The 24,294-nt window shown below is 47.3% G+C and overlaps 1 protein-coding gene across 5 annotated transcripts in view; it reads left to right on the top strand.

Moving 5' to 3' along the window:
* The first annotated feature begins 10,517 nt into the window (after positions 1 to 10,517).
* LOC114765830 (neogenin-like) overlaps positions 10,518 to 24,294 on the top strand; it is a 66,524-nt gene continuing 52,747 nt past the window's right edge. For all 5 annotated transcript variants that reach the window (XM_028956306.1, XM_028956303.1, XM_028956304.1 and 2 more), the window contains exon 1: positions 10,518 to 10,789. In XM_028956306.1, coding sequence (XP_028812139.1) covers positions 10,717 to 10,789 — 73 coding nt within the window. In that variant the 5' untranslated portion in view covers positions 10,518 to 10,716. The remainder of the gene's footprint in view (positions 10,790 to 24,294) is intronic.

The following is a 24,294-nucleotide window of genomic DNA, read 5'->3' on the forward strand; positions in this document are numbered from 1 at the left end:
AATTTTAAAAACACCATATACAAATAAGGGCACATGGTGGAGAGTGCAAAACCATGTAGTGCAACAGAGGTAAGTTTAAAGTGACAAGTGAGGTAGTTAGCAGACCAAAGCTGCACAGAGTGACTGGTGCATGGTCAGTTTGTGGGTGTGTGTGTGTGTGTGTTAGAGTTCAGAAAGTTTGTGGAGCAGAAGAGGGGAGTGGGGGCAGAGCCGGGAGGGAGTTGAGTTTCCTGACAGCCTGATGGGTGAAGCTGTCCTTCAGTCTGCTGGTCCTGGCCTGGAGACTCCGCAGTCTCCTCCCTGATGGCAGCAGGCTGAAGAAGGTTTGCATTGGGTGGGTGGGATCAGCTGCTATGCCGAGGGCTTTCTTGGTGAGGCGTGTGCTGTAGAATCAGTAGTTACAGGGACAGTCTCCCTGGAGTAAATTAAGGTTAAGTGTCTTGCTCAGGGACACAATGGTAGTAAGTGGGGTTTGAACCCGGGTCTTCTGGTTCACAGGTGAGTGTGTTACCCACTAGGCTACTACCACCAGAAGCGGAAAGCTGCAGAAGAAACCATAGAGGAGAAAGAAAAGAAAAAGAAGCAAACTCTGCAACAGGTGTCCAGCAGCCTACATAAAGATGCCGATCAACTTGCAGAAGAGGCTGAAGGGAAAAGTGCACACTGAGGAAGAGATACAAAGGAAAAATATGTGAATTGGAACAAGTGGAAGCTGAGCTGGAGACAAAGACTGAAGAACTCAGATCTATGCCATAATTATTCCATTTATGGTTCACAGAATTTGTTAGTACTGTAATGGTTTTTTGTTGGAAATATATGCACTTTCTACTCTGAAGAGCAATTATTTTTTAGCACTTTCAGTTCCAGTAAGTGTTTGGACAGAACTATTTGTAAGGCGGTCACATGTTCTTTGCCGTTTGAATTTAGGATCTTAAATTTGATCAAACTGTCATTAAAAAGGTCTTGAGTCTTAAATTTGGCTTTCTTAAACCTGCAGAAACCTTGGAAACAGTGGATGTCCTCCTCTCCACACAGATGTCACGTTTCTTAAACCCCTAGACCCCTAGGAATGTGACACATGGGCAATGACAGCATGACCTGACCTAACCTGCTTGCTCGCAGGTTTGCTTCAAACAACTTCTCCTGCGCTTAAGTTGAAGCCTGCAGTCTGAATCAGTAGCAGACATGGCGTGTCCGTTTCTTGACGAGCCTGTTGACTTGGAAGTGCAGATATTACGCAGAAATCTCCGTCGGGAGAGGATGATCAGACCCCGTGGTTTTATCTCTCCCCGATGAAAATCTTTATGAGTGTTTCCGTTTTTCGCGACCATCAATAATTTATTTAAGTAACATTCTCAGTCCACACATCTCTAATATGACCCATCGTGGAAATGCTCTCCGCACTGAGCAAATTCTGTGTATAGCACTTCGTTTTTTGGCAAATGGCAGTTTTTAGTACAATATCAGTGATGAGGAGCATGTGTCCAAGGCAACTGTCTGTCGGGCTGTCAGAAATGTGACCCTTGCACTGAAAAGACTTCTGTGCACCTTTGCAGTGTCCCCAGGTTACAGAACAACCAGACATCTCAAGGAAGCGTTCCACAGAATTGCAGGTATCAGTGTAAGCAATAATTAATGTGGGTTCTAAAGCTTGGAGACTGGAAGCACTCATCAATGTGATATTTTAGTGTTTCTAGGTGTGATTTGCTGCATTGATGGAATTCACATTCCCATCATAGCTCCTTCAATAAATGAAGGAAATTATGTGAATAGGAGATCTGTCCATGGCATTAATGTACAGGTAAGCGTAAATAATAGCTTTTAAATTTCCAAATGAAATATACTTTCATAATTTCCAGCATTGCTCTGTTGTAGAGAAAGAAGCTGTAAGTTGGATTGCAGAACAACACTATTAACTGAAACCAAAGTTATTTTACAAAAGTGTAGACCTCAACAGGTTTTTCTGCATCTTCCCTTTCTGTGGCGGCTGATAAGGTGTCTTCATCATCCCACTGTAGTGAAACAGAATTTCTCCCTTATATTCCACCCATTATTAACACATTGGAATATTAAGCATGGAGGTCTGTTATAGTAGAGGGCTCCACAAGACAGATTACACCATAACTAACTGGTAGAAGAAGATTAGTCAGCTGATGATTTCTCAGCACAGATTTTTCTGAGTCACCTTAGAATAGATTGATATCTGAGAGCAACAGCAGCCAATTACAGAGAACTGTAGACTAGAATTGAGTGGGTAGCCTTTATATCTAACATATGCCATTCATTTGAATTACTTACCTCTTATGTAGGCCCTTGTGTCCTGAGGTGTGGCTGGATCTGATGAGCTCCCTCCAGGGCACTGTTTTGACTGAGGGCCATCTCTTCAGCCTCTGTGAGCGGGGGTGGTGGTGGTCCACCACCTGTTTTACAGACCTCGGCCTTCTTTCTGTTGGTTATAATGGGGGGTCAGATTTGAACATATCCAGAAAACGTGCATTTTGAGAGATGCATATCTAACAGGCAGTTACGTGTGGCTTTCATATAGACAATATTAAATACTGGCAGTGATGGAATGGCTGAAGATTCGGCTTTTTCTTTGTTTAGGGGATTTCCCTGAGTACTTAAATATAGCTATCACATGTAGAATATAACCACTGAATGCAGTTTAATGAGAGCAGGCTAAACAACATCACAATTGCTTGTAAATCAAATGTAAAAAATAAAATGTAAGTGATACCTCACCTGTTTGAACTATATTTTTATATTTCATCTTTAATTGTTGCCATGTCCTTTCTGTGCCTATTGGGTTGCACCTGTGCGCTCAAACATATAGAATATGAATGTGAATGAATGGAACATTCAAGACCAAACTTTTTTTTCCCCTCTAATTAATACTCACGCATTGACTTGGTCTGCAATTTTCTGCCACACAAGCTCTCTCTCATTTGCTGCTGCTGCAGTATTGCTTTTTCTTCTTAAAATATGCTGATTTTCTACATATGCAGTCATTAAAGCGTCCAATTCTAATGGGGAGAAGTAGGAGGCTCTAACTTTTTGTCCACTAGTTATCATGGTGAATCGTTATCTGTGTTCAATTGATGAGGGCTTTTTATATCCTCATGCACTCGTAACTCAGGTTAACTTTGACTCAGAGTTGATTAAACTAATTCTTAAGACCTGTTCTGAAACCGAAAACTCTCAGTTGGCCAACTTCGAGTTGAGGTTTGGACTTAAACCTGCTTTCTGAAACGAGCCCCTGGTCTCCACAGTCACCGGACCTGAACCCAATCCAGATGGTTTGATGCCTTCAGTGAGAATCTACCAACGTAAATGGTCATGAAAATAAAGAAAACGTGTTGAATGAGAAGGTGTCCACACTTTTGGCCTGTACTGTTTGTGTGTGTATGTATAGATTTTTCTTCCTTTTGTTTTTTAATTTTTTTTATTATTGGGGATTGTTTGAGCTGTTTTCTTTTGGAACCTCTTGAGAACATTGTTATTGCTTCTGCTCTAATTCCAATAAACAAGAACTGTGAGTGAGGGCAACACAACCCAATTTTAAGTATTATGACAGTTTTAATTCAGTAATGCTTCACAATGCTGGTGGCTTTCCTGATGTGTGTTATAAATGTCCATTATGGAGGGAAGAGAGATTCAATGATCATCTCAGCTGTCCTCACTATCCGCTGTAGGGTCTTGCGGTCTGATGCAGTGCAGTTCCCAAACAAGACAGTGATGCAGCTGGTCAGACTGCTCTGAATAGACCCTCTATAGAAGGCGGTGAGGATGGGTGGTGGGAGATGATGTTTCCTCAGCCTCCGCAGGAAACTGGGCTTTGAGCTGGTGTTGAATCCAGGAGAGGTTCTCCGCTACATGAACAAAGAGGACCTTCTTGTTCTTGTGTGATAAGATGGTGCCCTCTATGGTTCCACATTGGTGCTTTTTTTGTTTTTTGGTCTCTAGCTACTGGTCATCACTGGTGGAGTTTGTGACTGAGATACAGACCTTTTTATTTACAATGAAAATTCCCCTCATTTTTATTGGAGTGTACATTCTACTTGGCACTAATGCGAAGGAGGTGCTCTGCATGCTGTACGGAGCTACATTCTGCAGTGATCTGCAAAATGTACAAACTGATGGACAGTTCATTGTCACCGGAGATTTCAACCATGCAAATCTCAAGTCAATTCTCCCTTAATTCCATCAACAAGTGGACTTTGCAACAGGAGGAGATAACACCCTGGGTCTTGCCTACACCAATATTGCCGCCGCCTACCAGGCGGAGCCCCCCCTTATCTCAGCAATTCACACCACATCACTGTTATGCTAATTCCAGCATAGAGACCGCTCATCAGACGCACAAAACTGGTTCTGAAGCAGGTGAGAACCTGGCCGGCAGGAGCCATTTCTGCTCTTCAAGACTGGTTCAGGGAGGCTGGAACAAACGGCGACAACATCATCAACTTGGAGGAGTACACAGCATCAGTGAACAGCTACATCAGCAAATACACCGATGACGTTACAGTCTCCAAGTCCATCACAACAAGATCAAACCAGTAGCTGTGGATGCATGCATGGGTTTCGGAGCTGCTCAAAGCTCGAGACTCCGCCTTCAGGAAGGTGGCCCTAAGATCAGCACGGGCCAAACTGTCTCAGGCAATTAGAGCAACAAAGCATGCACACCCAGAAAATCCAGAGCTACATTCAGGACAGCAGTGACACACAGCGCATGTTGGCAGGGCATCCGGGCCGTCACAAACTACTGAACTACAACCTTTGCCTGTGACAGGGACCCCTCCCTACCACATTCACTGAATGACTTCTATGCACGATTCAGCACAGACAATGACGTGACTGCGAGGAAATCCAACCCTCCTTCCAGTGGTCAGGTGCTGTGTCTAAACACGGAGATGTGAGGAAAACTCTCAAAAGGCTGCTGGACCAGACAACATCCCTGGAAGATGCTCAGAGAATGTGCAGACCAGCTGGCAGATGTTCTCACAGACATCTTCAACATCTCACTGAGCACGTTGTTCCAACGTCAACATGGTCCTCGGGTTTGCTTTGGTGGAGGAGGGGCTACAGTCTGGGCAGGCATCATCAAAACAGATTTGGTTATTGTACATAGCTCAGTCACTGCACATCATCACCCCCCAATTCCACCAGCACACCCCCAACCTTCTGTTCATGGATGATAATGCTCCATCACATCGTTGCAGAATTGTCACATCTCGACTTGGAGTTGGAGTGCCTCATATGGTGTGGCCCTCAATGTCCCCTGACCTGAACCCCATAGAGCATGTCTGGGACCAGTTGAAGCAGAGACTGTATGATCGTACCCCACCCCACATGACCTGGCAGAACAACAGCATGAGACGTGGCTGTCAAATGGTGGAAACACCTGCTACTGACTGTCAATTTTTGTTATTTGGGGCTATTCCTGTTATTGTCTAAAATTTGGGGGTAATAAATATTAAACTAATGAATGGTGTTTCTTATTATAGTAATATCAAACTGAACTTTTACTTATTTTAATAAAGTTCAGAGCAAATAGGAAAAGTAAATTACACCATCCCTAACTTATTGTGAGTAGTGTATATATTACATCAATTTGTAATAGATTTGTCTATATTTAGTAATACGCATCTTTATATTAAATATAGACATGTCTATATTTAACATAATATATTTATATATTGCATCTCCCGAATCTTGTCTCTTGGATGCTCAGTCTCACTTCAGCCTTTTAATCTTTCCTGCTGTGTTCCAGACTGGAGTCGGGGAACGCAGGGTGGTGTATTTCTCTCGTTTCAGTCGGGTCGAGCTTGCGCTCTAAATGAGCGGTCAGCAAATATATGAAACTGTGGGGCTGTTCTTCTGTGGCAGGTGGTGAGCTAAATTAATACTGAGTATTTATTATTGCAGGGGGTTAATTATGTGTCACAGGGGATTGCAAAGTGCAAGAGAAGAAATGAATAAAATGCACAGAATAATTTTTGTTTTCTCGTATTATATTTTTGTTTGCTAGGATAACATTTTTTGTGCACAGAATTTCATGTTACGCTGGCACAAATGCAAGGCCACACATACCTCATACAACAGCGCTACTCTCTTAAAACACCCCACATGTTTTACAATACGTCACCACAACAGCTCAGGTGGGAATGGATATGGAGTCAGGCAACAGCACCAAAAACACCAAAAATTCCCTATTTATATACAGCTGTTCCTATATACTACTATATGTTGTACGTCTTTGTTATAATGTACTTGTTTTTTTAAAAGAATATTAATTAATTAATTAATTAATTATTCATTATGAAGCTACAGTGTAAAAATAACATTTGCAGTGATGTGAGGATTTAGTAATAATCCTTCATTTTATGATTTTTTGATTGGCAAGCACATGCCATTAATCATATCACATATTGCAGTATTGATCTCAATAATCGCAATATGATAAATCATGCAGCCCTGAAAAAAGAAACCAAAAATATCGCATGGCTTGCTGCTGTACAGGTAATGTGATTCTGAATATGAGTCTTGGAAGAGAAATTAATATATCAAATAATAATACATTTCTACCACGAAATGTGTCTGCCAAGGAAAAACTTGGAAGAATGTAGTTGATGACCCCAATGAAGGGTCTTAAATTTGAGGAAAGTGGCCTTAAAGGGTCTTACAAAGTCTTAAATTTGGCTTCCATATACCTGCAAGGGAGCCAGTGCTTCCCCAAAGAGCCATTTTGAGCTGGTTACAGGGATTTGTAGCTCATACGTGCATCTTGGCGACTTTTTTTGCATATTTGTTCTCTCTCTCTCTCACTGAATAGAAAGAATGTCCATCAACAACAGCCAACGTCCTTTGGTGCGAAGAAGAAAACTCGGATATCAAAATAAGTGCTGGTTTTCTGGCTGAAATCATAGGCCAAACTGGACATGGTGCTCTGGGCCAGGTTTGCTCGATGTGCTGTATCTCTTGTATGTGTAATAAATGTTCTTGAGCATTATCTGTGCCTACCTGTTATGTGCTCCTGCTCTGTTGTCTTGTGTATTAAACCTCTGTTTGGTTCCTGAGTCGTGTGTTGGTGTCCTACGTACCCTGCACTGGCTGGGACAGGATTCCAGATTTTTGGGAAGCAGAACACAATACAATTTATTGTAAGAATTAAAAGGGCTGGAGGTGGGTGGGGGTTGCTGAAACATTCCCTTTGACCCATAACACAGTAGCTGCTTTCTATCTCTCACTATGTCTTTGTGGATGTTGCTTAGCAACAGGTAACAAAGAAATGTAACATTCATCAGGTAAAAACTCAAAATGTAGCTCCCTGGACAAATAAAAAACCTGGTTGTGTTTTATTTTGGAGACATGATTGTATGTGAGGACAATATGGTTTGAGAAGAAAGAGGACAGGGGAAGCAGATGGTACATAGTATGATAAAAGTACCCTCCTCTGTCTCTCCATGTCTTTAATTCTATTCAGCCATTCTACTGTATAATTACTTTTTATTAGGAATCTAAAGCAAGACCGGGTCACCTTTAATGAATAACAACTATTCAGTTTAATATCAAAAAAAAAAAGGCATTACTTGTAGACTACAATGTTTGGGCTTAGAGATACTGTGGCAGGAACTGATGTCAGATGGTCTGCTCTATATGCTCCAACCTTATAAAATGTATGAAATTGTTACATCAATATGAATTGATGTTGATGCAGAATGAAACGTCTCTACATTAAAGAAAGAAAGTCCAGTTGCCGTGACTCAACTTTCAGTTCAACTGGGATTGTTTTCATTTTTCACTGCGTGTATCAGCTTTTGCCTCAGTGTCAATCACAGTGGAGGGCCATGTATATGAATTTGTATTACTCAGTCACCTAGTCAAACACAGACAGTGTTAAATTCACCTTAGTAAGGCTGTCCCACTGTTGCACAAATGTACCACTATAGCCACATATTTCTGTACCAGACGTACAATGCCACCATCTCCTGCTGCTTCTGTTTGTTCTCTCTGAGGCACTGAATCAAGCACCCAGACCATCTGCAGACTCCACTGAAGAGACCACCAGATGGATTGTAGTCCCTAGCAATGAACTGCTGACGAGATGACTTAGCATGAAACAAACCAGAGGGTCACCACAGCCATCACCAGCTAAAGTATCAGGGATCTTCAAATGGACCAGTATCATTATAATGAACATGCGATGTACACCATGACACTGGAATTAAACCTACTCTGCATTGTCTAGTAGCTCCAAACATGGACAGAGTTTTTCCTTGTGTGCAGAAGGGTCAAGTGTGGGGGGTGTCAACTGTAGGGCCTGTCAAAGCCCATTGAGACATACTGTATGTGATTTTGGACTATATAAGAAATAAATGTTGTTGTTGATGTTGTTTTCCAGAGAAGGTGAGTGTATGAGGATGTTGTCAAGGTAAGTGTACATCCTCCGTCCCAGCATGTCGTGGAGGACCTCGTTTACTGCTGGAAGACAGTGGGGGCATTGCAGAGACCAAAGGGGATGACCAGGCTTTTGCAATGACTAGTGGGGGTGATGAATGCAGTCTTCCACTCGTTGCCCTTTTGGATGCGGAAAAGGTTGTAGGCCAATCAGAGGTCAAACTTGGTGAAATATTTCCGCCACCTGCTTCCACATTCGTGAACGATGTTATGTGACATTATTATGCATTTTGCTGTTTTCGCAACAAGGAGCCTTGTTCACACCTAATACTTTATTTTTATCTGATCTATATATTGTCCTGATAGGTTTCCTGTTTGAATGGGTTATTGTGGAGAGTGGAGGGGTAACAGCTGGGTTGAAAGGCATAGAAATATTCTACTAAAATGTCAAACTGAATAAATAGCCTCAAGTGTATTAATGATATAATAGCACAGTTTGATTGAATATCTTTATAAATGGCTGATGCAGCAATAGAGAAAATAAAAGGAAGGGAAATGCTGACTGCTGAACAGTGTAAGCACAAGTTTCATGCCAAGTGTCTGTGTTCATGATGCTTCCTGCTGAATAAGATTTCTACATGAAGCCACATGCTGCTACCGTACCATCACAGCTAGACCCCCAGGGCTGTGCAGCTGCCATCTGAACAGAAAGCAAATGTTTCTGATCACTAGGCAATTAATATAAAGTTTTTTAATGCTGGAAACAGTGTGACATTTGATGTCCTAATCAACCAATGGGATAATCTTTGATAAATTAACATGGTGAGGGCCTACTGTGATCACATTAATTATGCCTCTTTCAGCTGTAATTCCTCTAATCACCTTAAAGTATTAACCACCATCTTATATGATCCATTCTGCTGCGTGACACAGAGGCCATGCTGTTTTTTATTGTTTTTTTTCCAGCCACAATCTTTTATGGAAAATAATGTATGAAATTATGTTATTTGCTCTCATTATATATCTAAATAAATCCCAATTATGACATTCTGTTTACTTTCTCTGTGGATCTGACCTATGACCCAAATGTTTTCCAAATTTGTTATGTGCTTTTTACATTAATGAATGTGCATGTACTTTGTGCAGAAGTTACTGATTGTTTCCTACCTATAATTCACCACACAACTACTCATAAACTCTTTTCAGATTGCCTACAGATCCAACAGGCAAAAGCTGTTCACTAGATGCCCTTCCTGATGCAACCCTCCCCATTTACCTGGGCTTGGGCCCAACATCAAGAAACACTCGATCACATGCGTCCCCAGTGGCTGGGTTACTATAATAAAGCATATATACTTTAGACAAACATTTCAGACACTCCAATTGTGCCGATTATAACACTGCACCATAGATAAAGAGGCATGGTGCATTCCTCCTGCCCTGTCTGAAAAATAGTCACCACCTGTTTGAACTAAAAAATCTTGAATTATTGTGTTTAGCAATCATTGAAACATTTGGTGAAATCACATAATCAAAAACCAACAGCTGAACACTGACCGTAGGAACCTTTCCACACCCACTGCTGGTGGTTACCAGTTGATGCGTAACACAGATCAGCATACTGATCAATACACGTGTCATACCACTGAATAAAGGTAAGACATTTCTGTGTAAATGTGGGTAGGGTTATGAGTTTGCACCGGCATGCTATTCTGACTTATCTGGATCTTTCAGAACACCGGCTGCCACACGCTTCTCCCATAGAAAGTTCCATTTTCCTGCGGCCTGCGGAGCTGTTGTAAACCTGGAAATGAGCTCTGTTGGGAATCTGTGCACTGTTGCTTTTTCACAAGGACCCGGCCTGTGCATCACAATGAACTAAAATTGAATTGTGAAAGCTGAATTTAGCTGAATTAATACTGGTTCATATTGCAGCTCATAGTCTTTGGCAAATCCATCTTAAAAAAATGTCAATCACTTCACTTTTACTTGACTTAGTTTCGCCGCCATGGCGTGTGAGTGACGCTCAGGCGCCCAGTCCGGAGCTCCATTCCGGAGTTTGGGAGTCGCTGGCCGCGGCGACGGAAATCCGGATCCGTCTGGAATGCAGGCCGGGTTTTCCGGGCGGCCGGGCGCATTCCTGCTCCGTCTGCGGCCAGTCTCGGTAGAGGAGCGGAGAAAAGAGCTCCTTCTGTTCTGTTGCTGGTTTAGAGAACGGACTCGGCCATGGGCGCCGGCTGCGGGCAGCGCTAGAGGGCCAGGTCCATGCTTCCTCCGGGCGGTTCCGAGCTGTGACTCGACTGGATTTATGTGGAAGCGATGGTGGGACGCGCGCTCGTGCCCGCGCTCTTGTTTACCTGCTTTACCTGCTGCGCGCTCACGGCGGACCGAGGTAAGAAGCCAACTTTTCACCATCCTCCTCCTGCACTGGGTCGGTGGTGGGAGCGCGGGTCCGGGTCTGCTGGCCCGTATCTGGCCGCACATCTGTAACTTGAGCCAGATTGGGAACATGTGGAACCTCTGGATCCGGGGTTTCCAGGTGGGGGCAGGGGGGCTGGAAATGTGAAATAGGACCAACAAACTGCAAACAGCAGCAGAAGAATCCTCCCCACGTCACCTCACCTCCACCTAACTTGGGTAATGTCTGTCAACAGTTGTCCCTGCCGGTGGAGTCCCCCTCTGGACTGCGTCCCCTTTGTCTGGCGGTCCGGCCTGCTCACGGCTTCAGTCTGTTCGAGCTTGTTGTGATGCTGGTTGTTGAAATATGACAGATGAACACTAGTAACTCTAACAGTAACATTATTTTATAGTTGAACTACATTTCAAACTAATGCTGTATCCGTTTCCCGGCTTTATTGCAGCATTTGTGACAAACTGTAATGTCGTTGGCGCGATCTGAGGGATTTTGCTTTTCGGAACTCGTTGGAGATGTTTGAACTCTAGTAAACCGCAGAGGCAGTACAGCAATGTGTAAATATGTAAAAAATGTTTTAAAGAGTAGTACCGTATACACACAGCCTTAATAAAATCAGTTTGGGCTCCTCAGCATGTCCCAGCGATGTGACGACACGACAATCAGGACTCGTTGACAAGTGTACGAATCAGTCAAACAGCAAGTCAGAGTGCGGACATGTTCCATCAGTGGACCCACACGGGCTGCCATGATCCAGCAGTCTTCATTTCAGTTAAAAACTACTCAAGGTTCCAGAAATAAAGTGCAGTGATTGTCATTGTGATCCACACACAGTGACACAAGGAAATGTGTCCCCTGTATTTAACCATCACCTTGGTGAGCAGTAAGCAGCCATGACAGGCACCCGGGGAGCAGTGTGTGGGGACAGTACTTTGCTCAGTGGCACCTTGGCGGATCGGGATTCAAACCAGCAACCTTCTGATTCCGGGGCCGCTTTCTTAACCGCTAGGCCACTGCTGCCCCACTGATCTCTCTGATCTCAACATTTATAATCTCCTGAATCATGGCCATTCAAATTCCTTTCCTGTTCTTGGTCTCATGATTATATCTGTGTTGTTGTAAAGCTGCACTGATCCCCATTACGCTGGCCAGAAATATAAAAAATGGAATAAGCCGATTGTGCTGATAAATAATGATTATGGCAGAGGATCATTTTCATACTCCGTAAATAAACACTAGACAGCTACAGTGCTTGTTCAATAAAAATTAATTCATTCCATATTGCCATCTTTCACATTTTATGAGAAGATGAATGATTTCAGATTTGTAACCCCTGAGTGACATTTTTTTTTTTTCCACTGCTGGATTTGCCGACCTTCGCCTCATTCCTCTGAAGTAGTGATGGGAAGTCCGGCTCTTTTGAAGTCTCATTTCCATTACTGCTCCGCCGGCGCTGAACTGGGAACCAACCGAGAACCGGTTTGCATTTACACTAGACAAGCGCTCAGCAGGAGCTACATGATAATATGTCACAGGCCACACCCACTAAATAGAACTCCATAGTCAACGAATCCATTACATTGTGACCTCACTGCTTTGCGTTACTAGACCAGCGAAGTTTAGGGGCCGGTACGGGGCCTGTTTTGGGGCATCGGCACCAAGTTTTTTCTGTGGGCAAGCAGTGGAAATGGGCTTTCAGAGAGCCGGCTCTTCATTTATCATTTGCACTTCACTTTCATTTACTTGCTGTGATTCAATTGTGTTGTTGTGATGGGAAGTTGGGCTTAATTGGCAAATATGAATGCTTTGTGTGTAGATAAATCATATTTGCCAAGTAAGACTAAAATATGAGACAATCTGAAAAGAGCCGAACTTCCCATCACAGCTCTGAACTGAATCCCAGCGAGTTAATGAAAGCACACAGTGATAGCGTTCCGGGGAACTGAGCTGTCACTCACATACCTGCTGGCCAATGAGGCGAATTCCCACCCACATGAGACAATGTTGCCAGAAGTCCAACCAAATCCTCAGGCAGCGTAAACGTAAAAGGGGGCGGAATGACTGAAAAGCCAACAGTTATGTTCAATTTCAACGTCTTATTTTTGTTTGATATTAGGAACGTTTTTGGGCACATATCTGATTCCAAATGCGGATGTAAATTTTGTGTAAAAATGTGGTTCAGGCAACAAACAAGATAATCAAGTTCAAGCCCTTTAAACACTCTTCTCTTTTTATTTTATTTAACTTGTTTCAAATTCAGATCAGTGAAGCACTTTAAGCACCGGCACATTTACAGTAAGTTACCTTTCTTGTAGAATTGGGCTTCAAACAAAGAACTTTATATTAACCAGATTGATTTTTAATTAAATACAAGTCAATATTGCCTATATTAGGGCCTTATGATTTCGTGGACGGAATCGTGGAAAAACAACTCTCTTGTAAGAACATATGTGACGAGCATTACAGTCAATATCTCGTATCAGAAAAAGAGAAAAGAAGCAAACTAGCATGAGCCAGTCAGCCAGCAAATATGGATTTAAAGACGTGATTTTATTAGCATGTTTCCAGTTCATTATGCAACTGGGAACAACTTTTTTAATATTCCAGGTCTTCCCAATGTTTATTTATTTGCTATATTTTTTATGTTGAGGTCAAATGTGAAGCACTTTTATTTTACAAAAGGAAGAAAATGTAATATTGTGAAATAGTACATATTAGTTACAAAAGTAAACCGTAAATGGCCAAGAACTTTGTTGAACAGTGATTAAATGTGATTTGTCATATTGCAGGTTGTTTTCCCCCAAGTCCACTACATAATTAAATAGTGTTTAGGTGAATAAATATGTTTACAATGGAAAACATTGAATTCAGAAGAATTGAAAGGGGAAATAATGGAATTTTGGAAAAATAACACTGATTTTATAAGGCCCTACTATATGGACAGAGATTTAAAAAGGAGAAAAAGTGAACCTGTAAAACTTCGTTATTAAATGCGATGCTTTCGAAAATTTGGTGCACCTCACTTGTTCAGACCATCCACCAAACTTTCACGGTTTGTCTTCATAATACTTAATAGTAGTGGTGGGTAACATGACTGTATCAAAATTGTGTTGACGATCTGCTGCAGCAGAGATCGTAGTATCCTATCTAGCAATATCTAGCAATTAGTCCACTTCGATACAACTAATCGATTAGGAAACTTCTTTTTTTTTTATCCATTTTTATTGATGTAATTGATTTGTTGATTTAATCAATTTGTTGTAGCAACCCAAGTGTCATATGAATAGTGATATTTTTGCCATCAGTAGTAGGATGGAAATGCATCAATTCATTATTCTTATTTAGGCCAATTATCCACTTTATTTTAGCTTCACAATCTTTATAAAAACACAGTGTGTCTAAAAGTGGAAAAGTCCACACTGGGTGACATTGTCTCCTCATCCCTCTCCCTGACCCATTTCCACTGCCGTGGGTGCGTGTGACATTTGTTTGCCGGCCTGTCGGAGCACAGAGCTCCTTTGTGTGGTATGAGGGACGGGGGGCGACTCTCACCTCGGATCCGGTGTCCCTCGGCTCACTGCCTGGAATACGGGATTTTCCGTGAATACGTTTTCTTTCACTTTAGAAATGATTCTCAGTAGAAGTGTAGAATGTGGCTGTTCTACAAGGTTGGGGTTCTACGGGGTTGGGGTTGAGGAACATCAGTCCTTTTCAGGCTGCACACCCTCCTTGAAGACTAGGAAGCGCTATGACCTCATGAGAGGGTTAAGAGTCTGGAGACAATGGATGAAGGCGGAGAATAATGTGGGCGTGTCAGCAGCAATGTTATTCACGCCAGCCACACGCGTTCGTCCATTCATGTCTCTTCATCCTCAATCTCACCATGTCCTCCCTCATTTTTTAATCAGCCACGCAGTGTGGGGATCAGAATCAGTTTCTTGGCATGATAGGACCTCAACAGGAGATGAGATGTCAGAGATGAGAGAATATTTTATTCCAGAGTGGCCCGCTGCCTGCCTGCCTGCCGGGCTTTTCTGTGCTCAAGTGATGTGAGAGAAGTGGAATTTGGACACTGGGAAGGTGAGACCTCTGAAGGCGCTGCATTTGTTACCGATGTCCAGTAGAAGACTTTGCAATTAAACTTGTCTTTTTTCATGGGAACGCAGTGACCTTCCCTGCTGTCCCTCCTCACAATAGGGTTGCCATGACGTTCCAAGTGAAGCGAGGTGGGGATTCGTTGCTAGGGGGGGTTTCCCGCATGGCCTGTCTAAAGAGAAGAAGCTGGGTCAGGGGTTCAAATGCTCCCCATGGGTAACCGCGGTTCCTCACTGACTGTATCAGATTCCCAAGCTAAGATCTCCACATCAGGCCAGGGAGAACGTTCTAGATGCACGACTCCTGATTGACAGGTTCATAATCTGGTACTTTTCAGTTTAGGCACATCTTCCATTGAAGTGTTTAATGGCGCTCGGCGTGGTGTTTGCGTTCCTCCTCGCTGGGGTTGGCCTCTCATTTCCTGAGGGGAAGCGATACTGTCAAATGCAGGAAGCCATTAGAAAGCCAGAGTCTCATGTCCCTGCCCACTGTGTAAACAGCCGCCTCGCCGGCCCGGTCAAGCCCATGCCAGCAAGCTCAGTGCTAATGATAATAAAGACACAACTCCCACTAAACTTGCAGAGAGCCATGAAAAGCACATCCTACAGCATCTAGAGTCCTGGAGGACACTTGTCCTGCACATTTTTAATTCAAATGCTCTACTTGTTGTCACCCAGTTGTTGGGTTGAATGAGATGTGGTGGAAGCAGGGCTGGTGCCCCCAGGACAAGGGTTGCTGACCCCTGCTCTAGTGATTTAGTATGGGCTCAAATTATTGTTACCAAGACGTGGCAGGAAGGAAGCTGACTCAGAATCTGAAGGTTGCCAGTTCGAAGGTGCCACTGAGGTCCCCTTGATCAAGGTATTGTCCCCAAACACTGCTTCCCGGGTGCCTTTTGTGGCTGCTCGCTAAGGATGATTGTTAAATGCAGGTGACACATTTTGTTGTGTCACTGTGTGTACTTCAGATTGTTCAATATTGGAAAGCATAATGTGATTATTTTTTTTTTTGCTCCAAAAAGTTCTGTCCTTTTGCACAAATATGATTATTCGCTGTGTGCTGTCATGAGGTGGGTTCAGAGGAGGAAGCTGGACATGGACGCCTTCTGGCCGGATTCATATAGTGGATCGCTGGCAGGGGGACCAGTTTTTATTTTGCTCTTGCATTTGTGAGAATGAACAGACTTGCATGTGTTACTCCGACTGCTACAGTAGATTGATTTCTGATTCTGGGGAGGAACTCTGTCAGTAACTGGTTATGATTGTATCATGATGTTGATGTTCCTTTTTGAGTGGAATGTGAATAGGATGTGGGTGGCTCTAATAAGCTCCACCCCTCGTGAGTGACCATAAAGCATAAGTTGACTGTGATATGTGTAAGTGATTTTTTTTTTAAATGACAAGGCCCAAGAGAGCATTTGGTGGGACGATCTCAGCTGCAGACGTTTGGTTGAAGGGGGTTTTGGCCATGGGGAGGCAGGGTGGGGGTTTGTGGAATATGTTCTGTGACCAATGGCTGCTCATTTGGGCCTTATTTGTGTGTCTGTTCCCTCCCAGGGGTGAAACATATTTTAAACAGTTGCCTGCTGGGCTTAGACTCCATCTCTCTCTCTCTCTCCTGAGATGGATGAGGGTTCAATCAATAACCCTTCCACCCCCTTCTCTCCTTCTCCCTCCATTTATCAAGCCCCTGTTTTGTGTTGATTCATCATTTGGCGTCAGCTCCCCCACCTTTGTCTGTGTGGATATAAATAAATCCCCGCTTCATCTACAAGCTGTTCATGTTGAGATCTCATCTCTGATTCCTGTATCTATACCCTCTCAACCATTATTCCCTTCTTCACATTTACATTTAAGGCATTTGGCAGACGCCCGTATCCAGAGCGACTTACAACATGCTTCCATGTTACCATCGATGAAGTGGTCAGTTCTGGTTCACTAGGACCCCAACGATGAATACAACATTTTATTCACTCTGTTGTAGTTTCTATACAGAAGTTAGATAATAAGAAGTTATTAAATAATACTAGTACTAATAATACTTCACCTTGCTTGCCTTTTATTACTTATTTCAGATCTGTCAGAACAGACCAGAGATTACAGCTGTTTCTCCACTCGCCCTACTCCCATTAATAATAGATACACACAAGCCCACACGCACACTCAAGCCCCACACAGTCCAGTTTCCCATCATGCACCAGAGTCAGCAGGCCTCGCTTACTTTCATATTTGGACTCGTATGGATGATCATGTGACTAGTTGAAAGCACTGGGAAAAGGTTTTATGAGCAGAATTCTCATTTATATTGGCTGCCTGTTCAGAATTGAGAATTCTAGCAATATAGATAAATAAATAGCCAAATAATATGCTATATTTAAAGAGCAACAATTTAGAATATGCATCATAAATATTGAAAGCTGTAACACTGACTTATTATTTTGAATTGAATAGAGATATCATCCTACATTGAGAGAATAGATGACTGGAAAACAACCTAATTCGGGTCACTCTGAAGACACGATGCTGGCAGATGTGTTCATCAATGTGGCATGGGTGACATGAAATGAGCTTGGCCTGTTCCACTGCTGCAGTGTAGAAGGTCCCTTTAAAAGCATGCTGGCCTGTAGGGGACGTAAATAAGTCCATGCTGACAGGCTTGATGTGACCTTTCAAGCTGATTGTGTTTAATGTGGAGGATTTAAACCGCTGTGGACCTGGGGCTTCTCGGGTTTCTGCTACAGGACAGAGTTCTCCTCATGGTGTGGAGGGGACGAACTTGCTCTCTCTCAAAACCATGCTTTGCTGGTAGGTATGTGCGTAAAGCTGCTAATGTAGAGCTTGTTCCGTCTTTTTAAAATAAATGCATCAGCAAGCTGTAAACCTGGGTGTAGAAGGGCTGGGTGCGAGTTAAAATATGTTATCTGCTTTTATTTAGAAATGGCTTGTGACCAGGAAGTAAATTACTTTTGGGTATTTGGGCCAATGCTCCCTATCTTTGTTATAGGGGAGGTCATGCCGGATGTCCCGGTAAAATCTGGTAAACTGCCTTCTATAGGTGAATAATAATTTATTTTGTATAATAATTTGTGGTATAACCACCATCCTGATTCTCTTCTAAACCTGCGCCCTTCCTGCTTCACAGCAGCTGCCTGGCAGTTATGGTTGGCCTGTGTGTGCACTCAGCACTCAGATAGATAAATCTAGAAATGTTTAGAATCACAATGCAATTTAATGATTGATGAGCATGATTGTAAATAGTGAATTATCTGGCAATGTTTACTGCCGCTGGATCTCCTTCGTCTCCATCCTCTCCAGAAACACTGTGCTGTTCCGACATCCCTCTCTCTGCGCCACATCACAGGGGTCTCATCTCGTGGGCCCTGTGGTCACCATGTGTTTGTTGTGTCCGCTGGCGCCAGCGAGGGGGACGCGGGGAATGACTCCACCCACTCACGCACCCCTCCTCTCTGCTGTGGGACATTGTGTGTGTTTGTATGCTCTGAGTGAATTTCGATTTGGGAGTCGGAAGATGGTGGGATCTGGAAAGTATTATATCCTTGGTCATTAAATAAATCTCTGTGCCTGATAGCAGAATATGAAAGATGTGATGTGACCATTTCCTGAAGACTTACGTTTGATTGAGTAAAGAATGCCCATCTGCTCTGTAGAAACAGAACCGCTGCTGATTTCTCTCCTGGTGGATCTACTGTAAGGCTGTGTGAAGATCAGGTTCCCATGTCAGTAGACACCAGGTCCACACAAGTCTGACCAAAAGGAAGTAGGCCATTAATTCCATATATGTGGACTTTATATTTAATATATATCATTGATGTGATGTGACAGTTTTTTCAAGGATTTTTGTCAGTGATTGGGTGGATTGTTGTTTCTGTTGTTGCATCATTGTGCATTTTTTTCATTTTGCAGAGTTTTATGTTTTTTGGTCATGCCTTGTCAACATTGAATTTAAAAAAAGATTTTTGATTGAAAATATATCTTTGGATACAAACACATTTTGAATATGACATTATATATTGAATTTGATATATAAACCCTCCTCCTATTCTGAATGGAAGTGATATGTTTCTGGTTTCTTTCTTGGTCCAGCTTCTTTAGTAGAAATAAATTGAAATCTGCGAACTTGGTGATTTGTTGGATGGAGTTTTGCGTGACCTTGTTGGGCAAGATCTCAGTCAAGTGCCAAATGCCACAGGATGATTGGGGGTAACCGCTATTTTTTTAACATGCGATCCACCGACACTACCCGCACCTGAGGGGCCCGCTCGTTTTTACCTTGTGCGGGACACTGCGGTCCACCGACACTACCCGCACCTGAGGGGCCCGCTCGTTTTTACCTTGTGCGGGACACTGCGATCCACCGACACTACCCGCACCTGAGGGGCCCGCTCGTTTTTACCTTGTGCGGGACACTGCGATCCACCGACACTACCCGCACCTGAGGGGCCCGCTCGTTTTTACCTTGTGCGGGACACTGCGATCCACCGACGCTACCCGCACCTGAGGGGCCCGCTCGTTTTTACCTTGTGCGGGACACTGCGATCCACCGACACTACCCGCACCTGAGGGGCCCGCTCGTTTTTACCTTGTGCGGGACACTGCGATCCACCGACACTACCCGCACCTGCGGTCCACCGACACTACCCGCACCTGAGGGGCCCGCTCGTTTTTACCTTGTGCGGGACACTGCGATCCACCGACACTACCCGCACCTGAGGGGCCCGCTCGTTTTTACCTTGTGCGGGACACTGCGATCCACCGACACTACCCGCACCTGCGGTCCACCGACACTACCCGCACCTGAGGGGCCCGCTCGTTTTTACCTTGTGCGGGACACTGCGGTCCACCGACACTACCCGCACCTGCGGTCCACCGACACTACCCGCACCTGAGGGGCCCGCTCGTTTTTACCTTGTGCGGGACACTGCGGTCCACCGACACTACCCGCACCCGAGGGGCCCGCTCGTTTTTACCTTGTGCGGGACACTGCGATCCACCGACACTACCCGCACCTGCGGTCCACCAACACTACCCGCACCTGAGGGGCCCGCTCGTTTTACCTTGTGCGGGACACTGCGGTCCCCCGACACTACCCGCACCCGAGGGGCCCGCTCGTTTTTACCTTGTGCGGGACACTGCGATCCACCGACACTACCCGCACCTGAGGGGCTAGCTCGTTTTTACCTTGTGCGGGACACTGCGATCCACCGACACTACCCGCACCTGCGGTCCACCGACACTACCCGCACCTGAGGGGCCCGCTCGTTTTTACCTTGTGCGGGACACTGCGATCCACCGACACTACCCGCACCTGAGGGGCCCGCTCGTTTTTACCTTGTGCGGGACACTGCGATCCACCGACACTACCCGCACCTGCGGTCCACCGACACTACTCGCACCTGAGGGGCCCGCTCGTTTTTACCTTGTGCGGGACACTGCGGTCCACCGACACTACCCGCACCTGAGGGGCCCGCTCGTTTTTACCTTGTGCGGGACACTGCGATCCACCGACACTACCCGCACCTGAGGGGCCCGCTCGTTTTTACCTTGTGCGGGACACTGCGATCCACCGACGCTACCCGCACCTGAGGGGCCCGCTCGTTTTTACCTTGTGCGGGACACTGCGATCCACCGACACTACCCGCACCTGAGGGGCCCGCTCGTTTTTACCTTGTGCGGGACACTGCGATCCACCGACACTACCCGCACCTGCGGTCCACCGACACTACCCGCACCTGAGGGGCCCGCTCGTTTTTACCTTGTGCGGGACACTGCGATCCACCGACACTACCCGCACCTGAGGGGCCCGCTCGTTTTTACCTTGTGCGGGACACTGCGATCCACCGACACTACCCGCACCTGCGGTCCACCGACACTACCCGCACCTGAGGGGCCCGCTCGTTTTTACCTTGTGCGGGACACTGCGGTCCACCGACACTACCCGCACCTGCGGTCCACCGACACTACCCGCACCTGAGGGGCCCGCTCGTTTTTACCTTGTGCGGGACACTGCGGTCCACCGACACTACCCGCACCCGAGGGGCCCGCTCGTTTTTACCTTGTGCGGGACACTGCGATCCACCGACACTACCCGCACCTGCGGTCCACCAACACTACCCGCACCTGAGGGGCCCGCTCGTTTTTACCTTGTGCGGGACACTGCGGTCCACCGACACTACCCGCACCTGCGGGGCCCGCTCGTTTTTACCTTGTGCGGGACACTGCGATCCACCGACACTACCCGCACCTGAGGGGCTAGCTCGTTTTTACCTTGTGCGGGACACTGCGATCCACCGACACTACCCGCACCTGCGGTCCACCGACACTACCCGCACCTGAGGGGCCCGCTCGTTTTTACCTTGTGCGGGACACTGCGATCCACCGACACTACCCGCACCTGAGGGGCCCGCTCGTTTTTACCTTGTGCGGGACACTGCGATCCACCGACACTACCCGCACCTGCGGTCCACCGACACTACCCGCACCTGAGGGGCCCGCTCGTTTTTACCTTGTGCGGGACACTGCGATCCACCGACACTACCCGCACCTGAGGGGCCCGCTCGTTTTTACCTTGTGCGGGACACTGCGATCCACCGACACTACCCGCACCTGCGGTCCACCGACACTACCCGCACCTGAGGGGCCCGCTCGTTTTTACCTTGTGCGGGACACTGCGGTCCACCGACACTACCCGCACCCGAGGGGCCCCGCTCGTTTTTACCTTGTGCGGGACACTGCGATCCACCGACACTACCCGCACCTGCGGTCCACCAACACTACCCGCACCTGAGGGGCCCGCTCGTTTTTACCTTGTGCGGGACACTGCGGTCCACCGACACTACCCGCACCCGAGGGGCCCGCTCGTTTTTACCTTGTGCGGGACACTGCGATCCACCGACACTACCCGCACCTGAGGGGCTAGCTCGTTTTTACCTTGTGCGGGACACTGCGATCCACCGACACTACCCGCACCTGCGGTCCACCGACACTACCCGCACCTGAGGGGCCCGCTCGTTTTTACCTTGTGCGGGACACTGCGATCCACCGACACTACCCGCACCTGAGGGGCCCGCTCGTTTTTACCTTGTGCGGGACACTGCGATCCACCGACACTACCCGCACCTGCGGTCCACCGACACTACCCGCACCTGAGGGGCCCGCTCGTTTTTACCTTGTGCGGGACACTGCGATCCACCGACACTACCCGCACCTGAGGGGCCCGCTCGTTTTTACCTTGTGCGGGACACTGCGATCCACCGACACTACCCGCACCTGCGGTCCACCGACACTACCCGCACCTGAGGGGCCCGCTCGTTTTTACCTTGTGCGGGACACTGCGGTCCACCGACACTACCCGCACCTGCGGTCCACCGACACTACCCGCACCTGAGGGGCCCGCTCGTTTTTACCTTGTGCGGGACACTGCGGTCCACCGACACTACCCGCACCCGAGGGGCCCGCTCGTTTTTACCTTGTGCGGGACACTGCGATCCACCGACACTACCCGCACCTGCGGTCCACCAACACTACCCGCACCTGAGGGGCCCGCTCGTTTTTACCTTGTGCGGGACACTGCGGTCCACCGACACTACCCGCACCCGAGGGGCCCGCTCGTTTTTACCTTGTGCGGGACACTGCGATCCACCGACACTACCCGCACCTGAGGGGCTAGCTCGTTTTTACCTTGTGCGGGACACTGCGATCCACCGACACTACCCGCACCTGCGGTCCACCGACACTACCCGCACCTGAGGGGCCCGCTCGTTTTTACCTTGTGCGGGACACTGCGATCCACCGACACTACCCGCACCTGAGGGGCCCGCTCGTTTTTACCTTGTGCGGGACACTGCGATCCACCGACACTACCCGCACCTGCGGTCCACCGACACTACCCGCACCTGAGGGGCCCGCTCGTTTTTACCTTGTGCGGGACACTGCGGTCCACCGACACTACCCGCACCTGAGGGGCCCGCTCGTTTTTACCTTGTGCGGGACACTGCGATCCACCGACACTACCCGCACCTGAGGGGCCCGCTCGTTTTTACCTTGTGCGGGACACTGCGATCCACCGACGCTACCCGCACCTGAGGGGCCCGCTCGTTTTTACCTTGTGCGGGACACTGCGATCCACCGACACTACCCGCACCTGAGGGGCCCGCTCGTTTTTACCTTGTGCGGGACACTGCGATCCACCGACACTACCCGCACCTGCGGTCCACCGACACTACCCCGCACCTGAGGGGCCCGCTCGTTTTTACCTTGTGCGGGACACTGCGATCCACCGACACTACCCGCACCTGAGGGGCCCGCTCGTTTTTACCTTGTGCGGGACACTGCGATCCACCGACACTACCCGCACCTGCGGTCCACCGACACTACCCGCACCTGAGGGGCCCGCTCGTTTTTACCTTGTGCGGGACACTGCGGTCCACCGACACTACCCGCACCTGCGGTCCACCGACACTACCCGCACCTGAGGGGCCCGCTCGTTTTTACCTTGTGCGGGACACTGCGGTCCACCGACACTACCCGCACCCGAGGGGCCCGCTCGTTTTTACCTTGTGCGGGACACTGCGGTCCACCGACACTACCCGCACCTGCGGCCCACCAACACTACCCGCACCTGAGGGGCCCGCTCGTTTTTACCTTGTGCGGGACACTGCGGTCCACCGACACTACCCGCACCCGAGGGGCCCGCTCGTTTTTACCTTGTGCGGGACACTGCGATCCACCGACACTACCCGCACCTGAGGGGCTAGCTCGTTTTTACCTTGTGCGGGGACACTGCGGTCCACCGACACTACCCGCACCTGCGGTCCACCGACACTACCCGCACCTGAGGGGCCCGCTCGTTTTTACCTTGTGCGGGACACTGCGATCCACCGACACTACCCGCACCTGAGGGGCCCGCTCGTTTTTACCTTGTGCGGGACACTGCGATCCACCGACACTACCCGCACCTGCGGTCCACCGACACTACCCGCACCTGAGGGGCCCGCTCGTTTTTACCTTGTGCGGGACACTGCGGTCCACCGACACTACCCGCACCTGAGGGGCCCGCTCGTTTTTACCTTGTGCGGGACACTGCGATCCACCGACACTACCCGCACCTGAGGGGCCCGCTCGTTTTTACCTTGTGCGGGACACTGCGGTCCACCGACGCTACCCGCACCCGAGGGGCCCGCTCGTTTTTACCTTGTGCGGGACACTGCGGTCCACCGACACTACCCGCACCTGAGGGGCCCGCTCGTTTTTACCTTGTGCGGGACACTGCGATCCACCGACACTACCCGCACCTGCGGTCCACCGACACTACCCGCACCTGAGGGGCCCGCTCGTTTTTTACCTTGTGCGGGACACTGCGGTCCACCGACA

Source organism: Denticeps clupeoides, chromosome 16 (assembly GCF_900700375.1).
Source record: "Denticeps clupeoides chromosome 16, fDenClu1.1, whole genome shotgun sequence".
In the NCBI taxonomy this organism is placed as follows: Eukaryota; Metazoa; Chordata; class Actinopteri; order Clupeiformes; family Denticipitidae; genus Denticeps; species Denticeps clupeoides.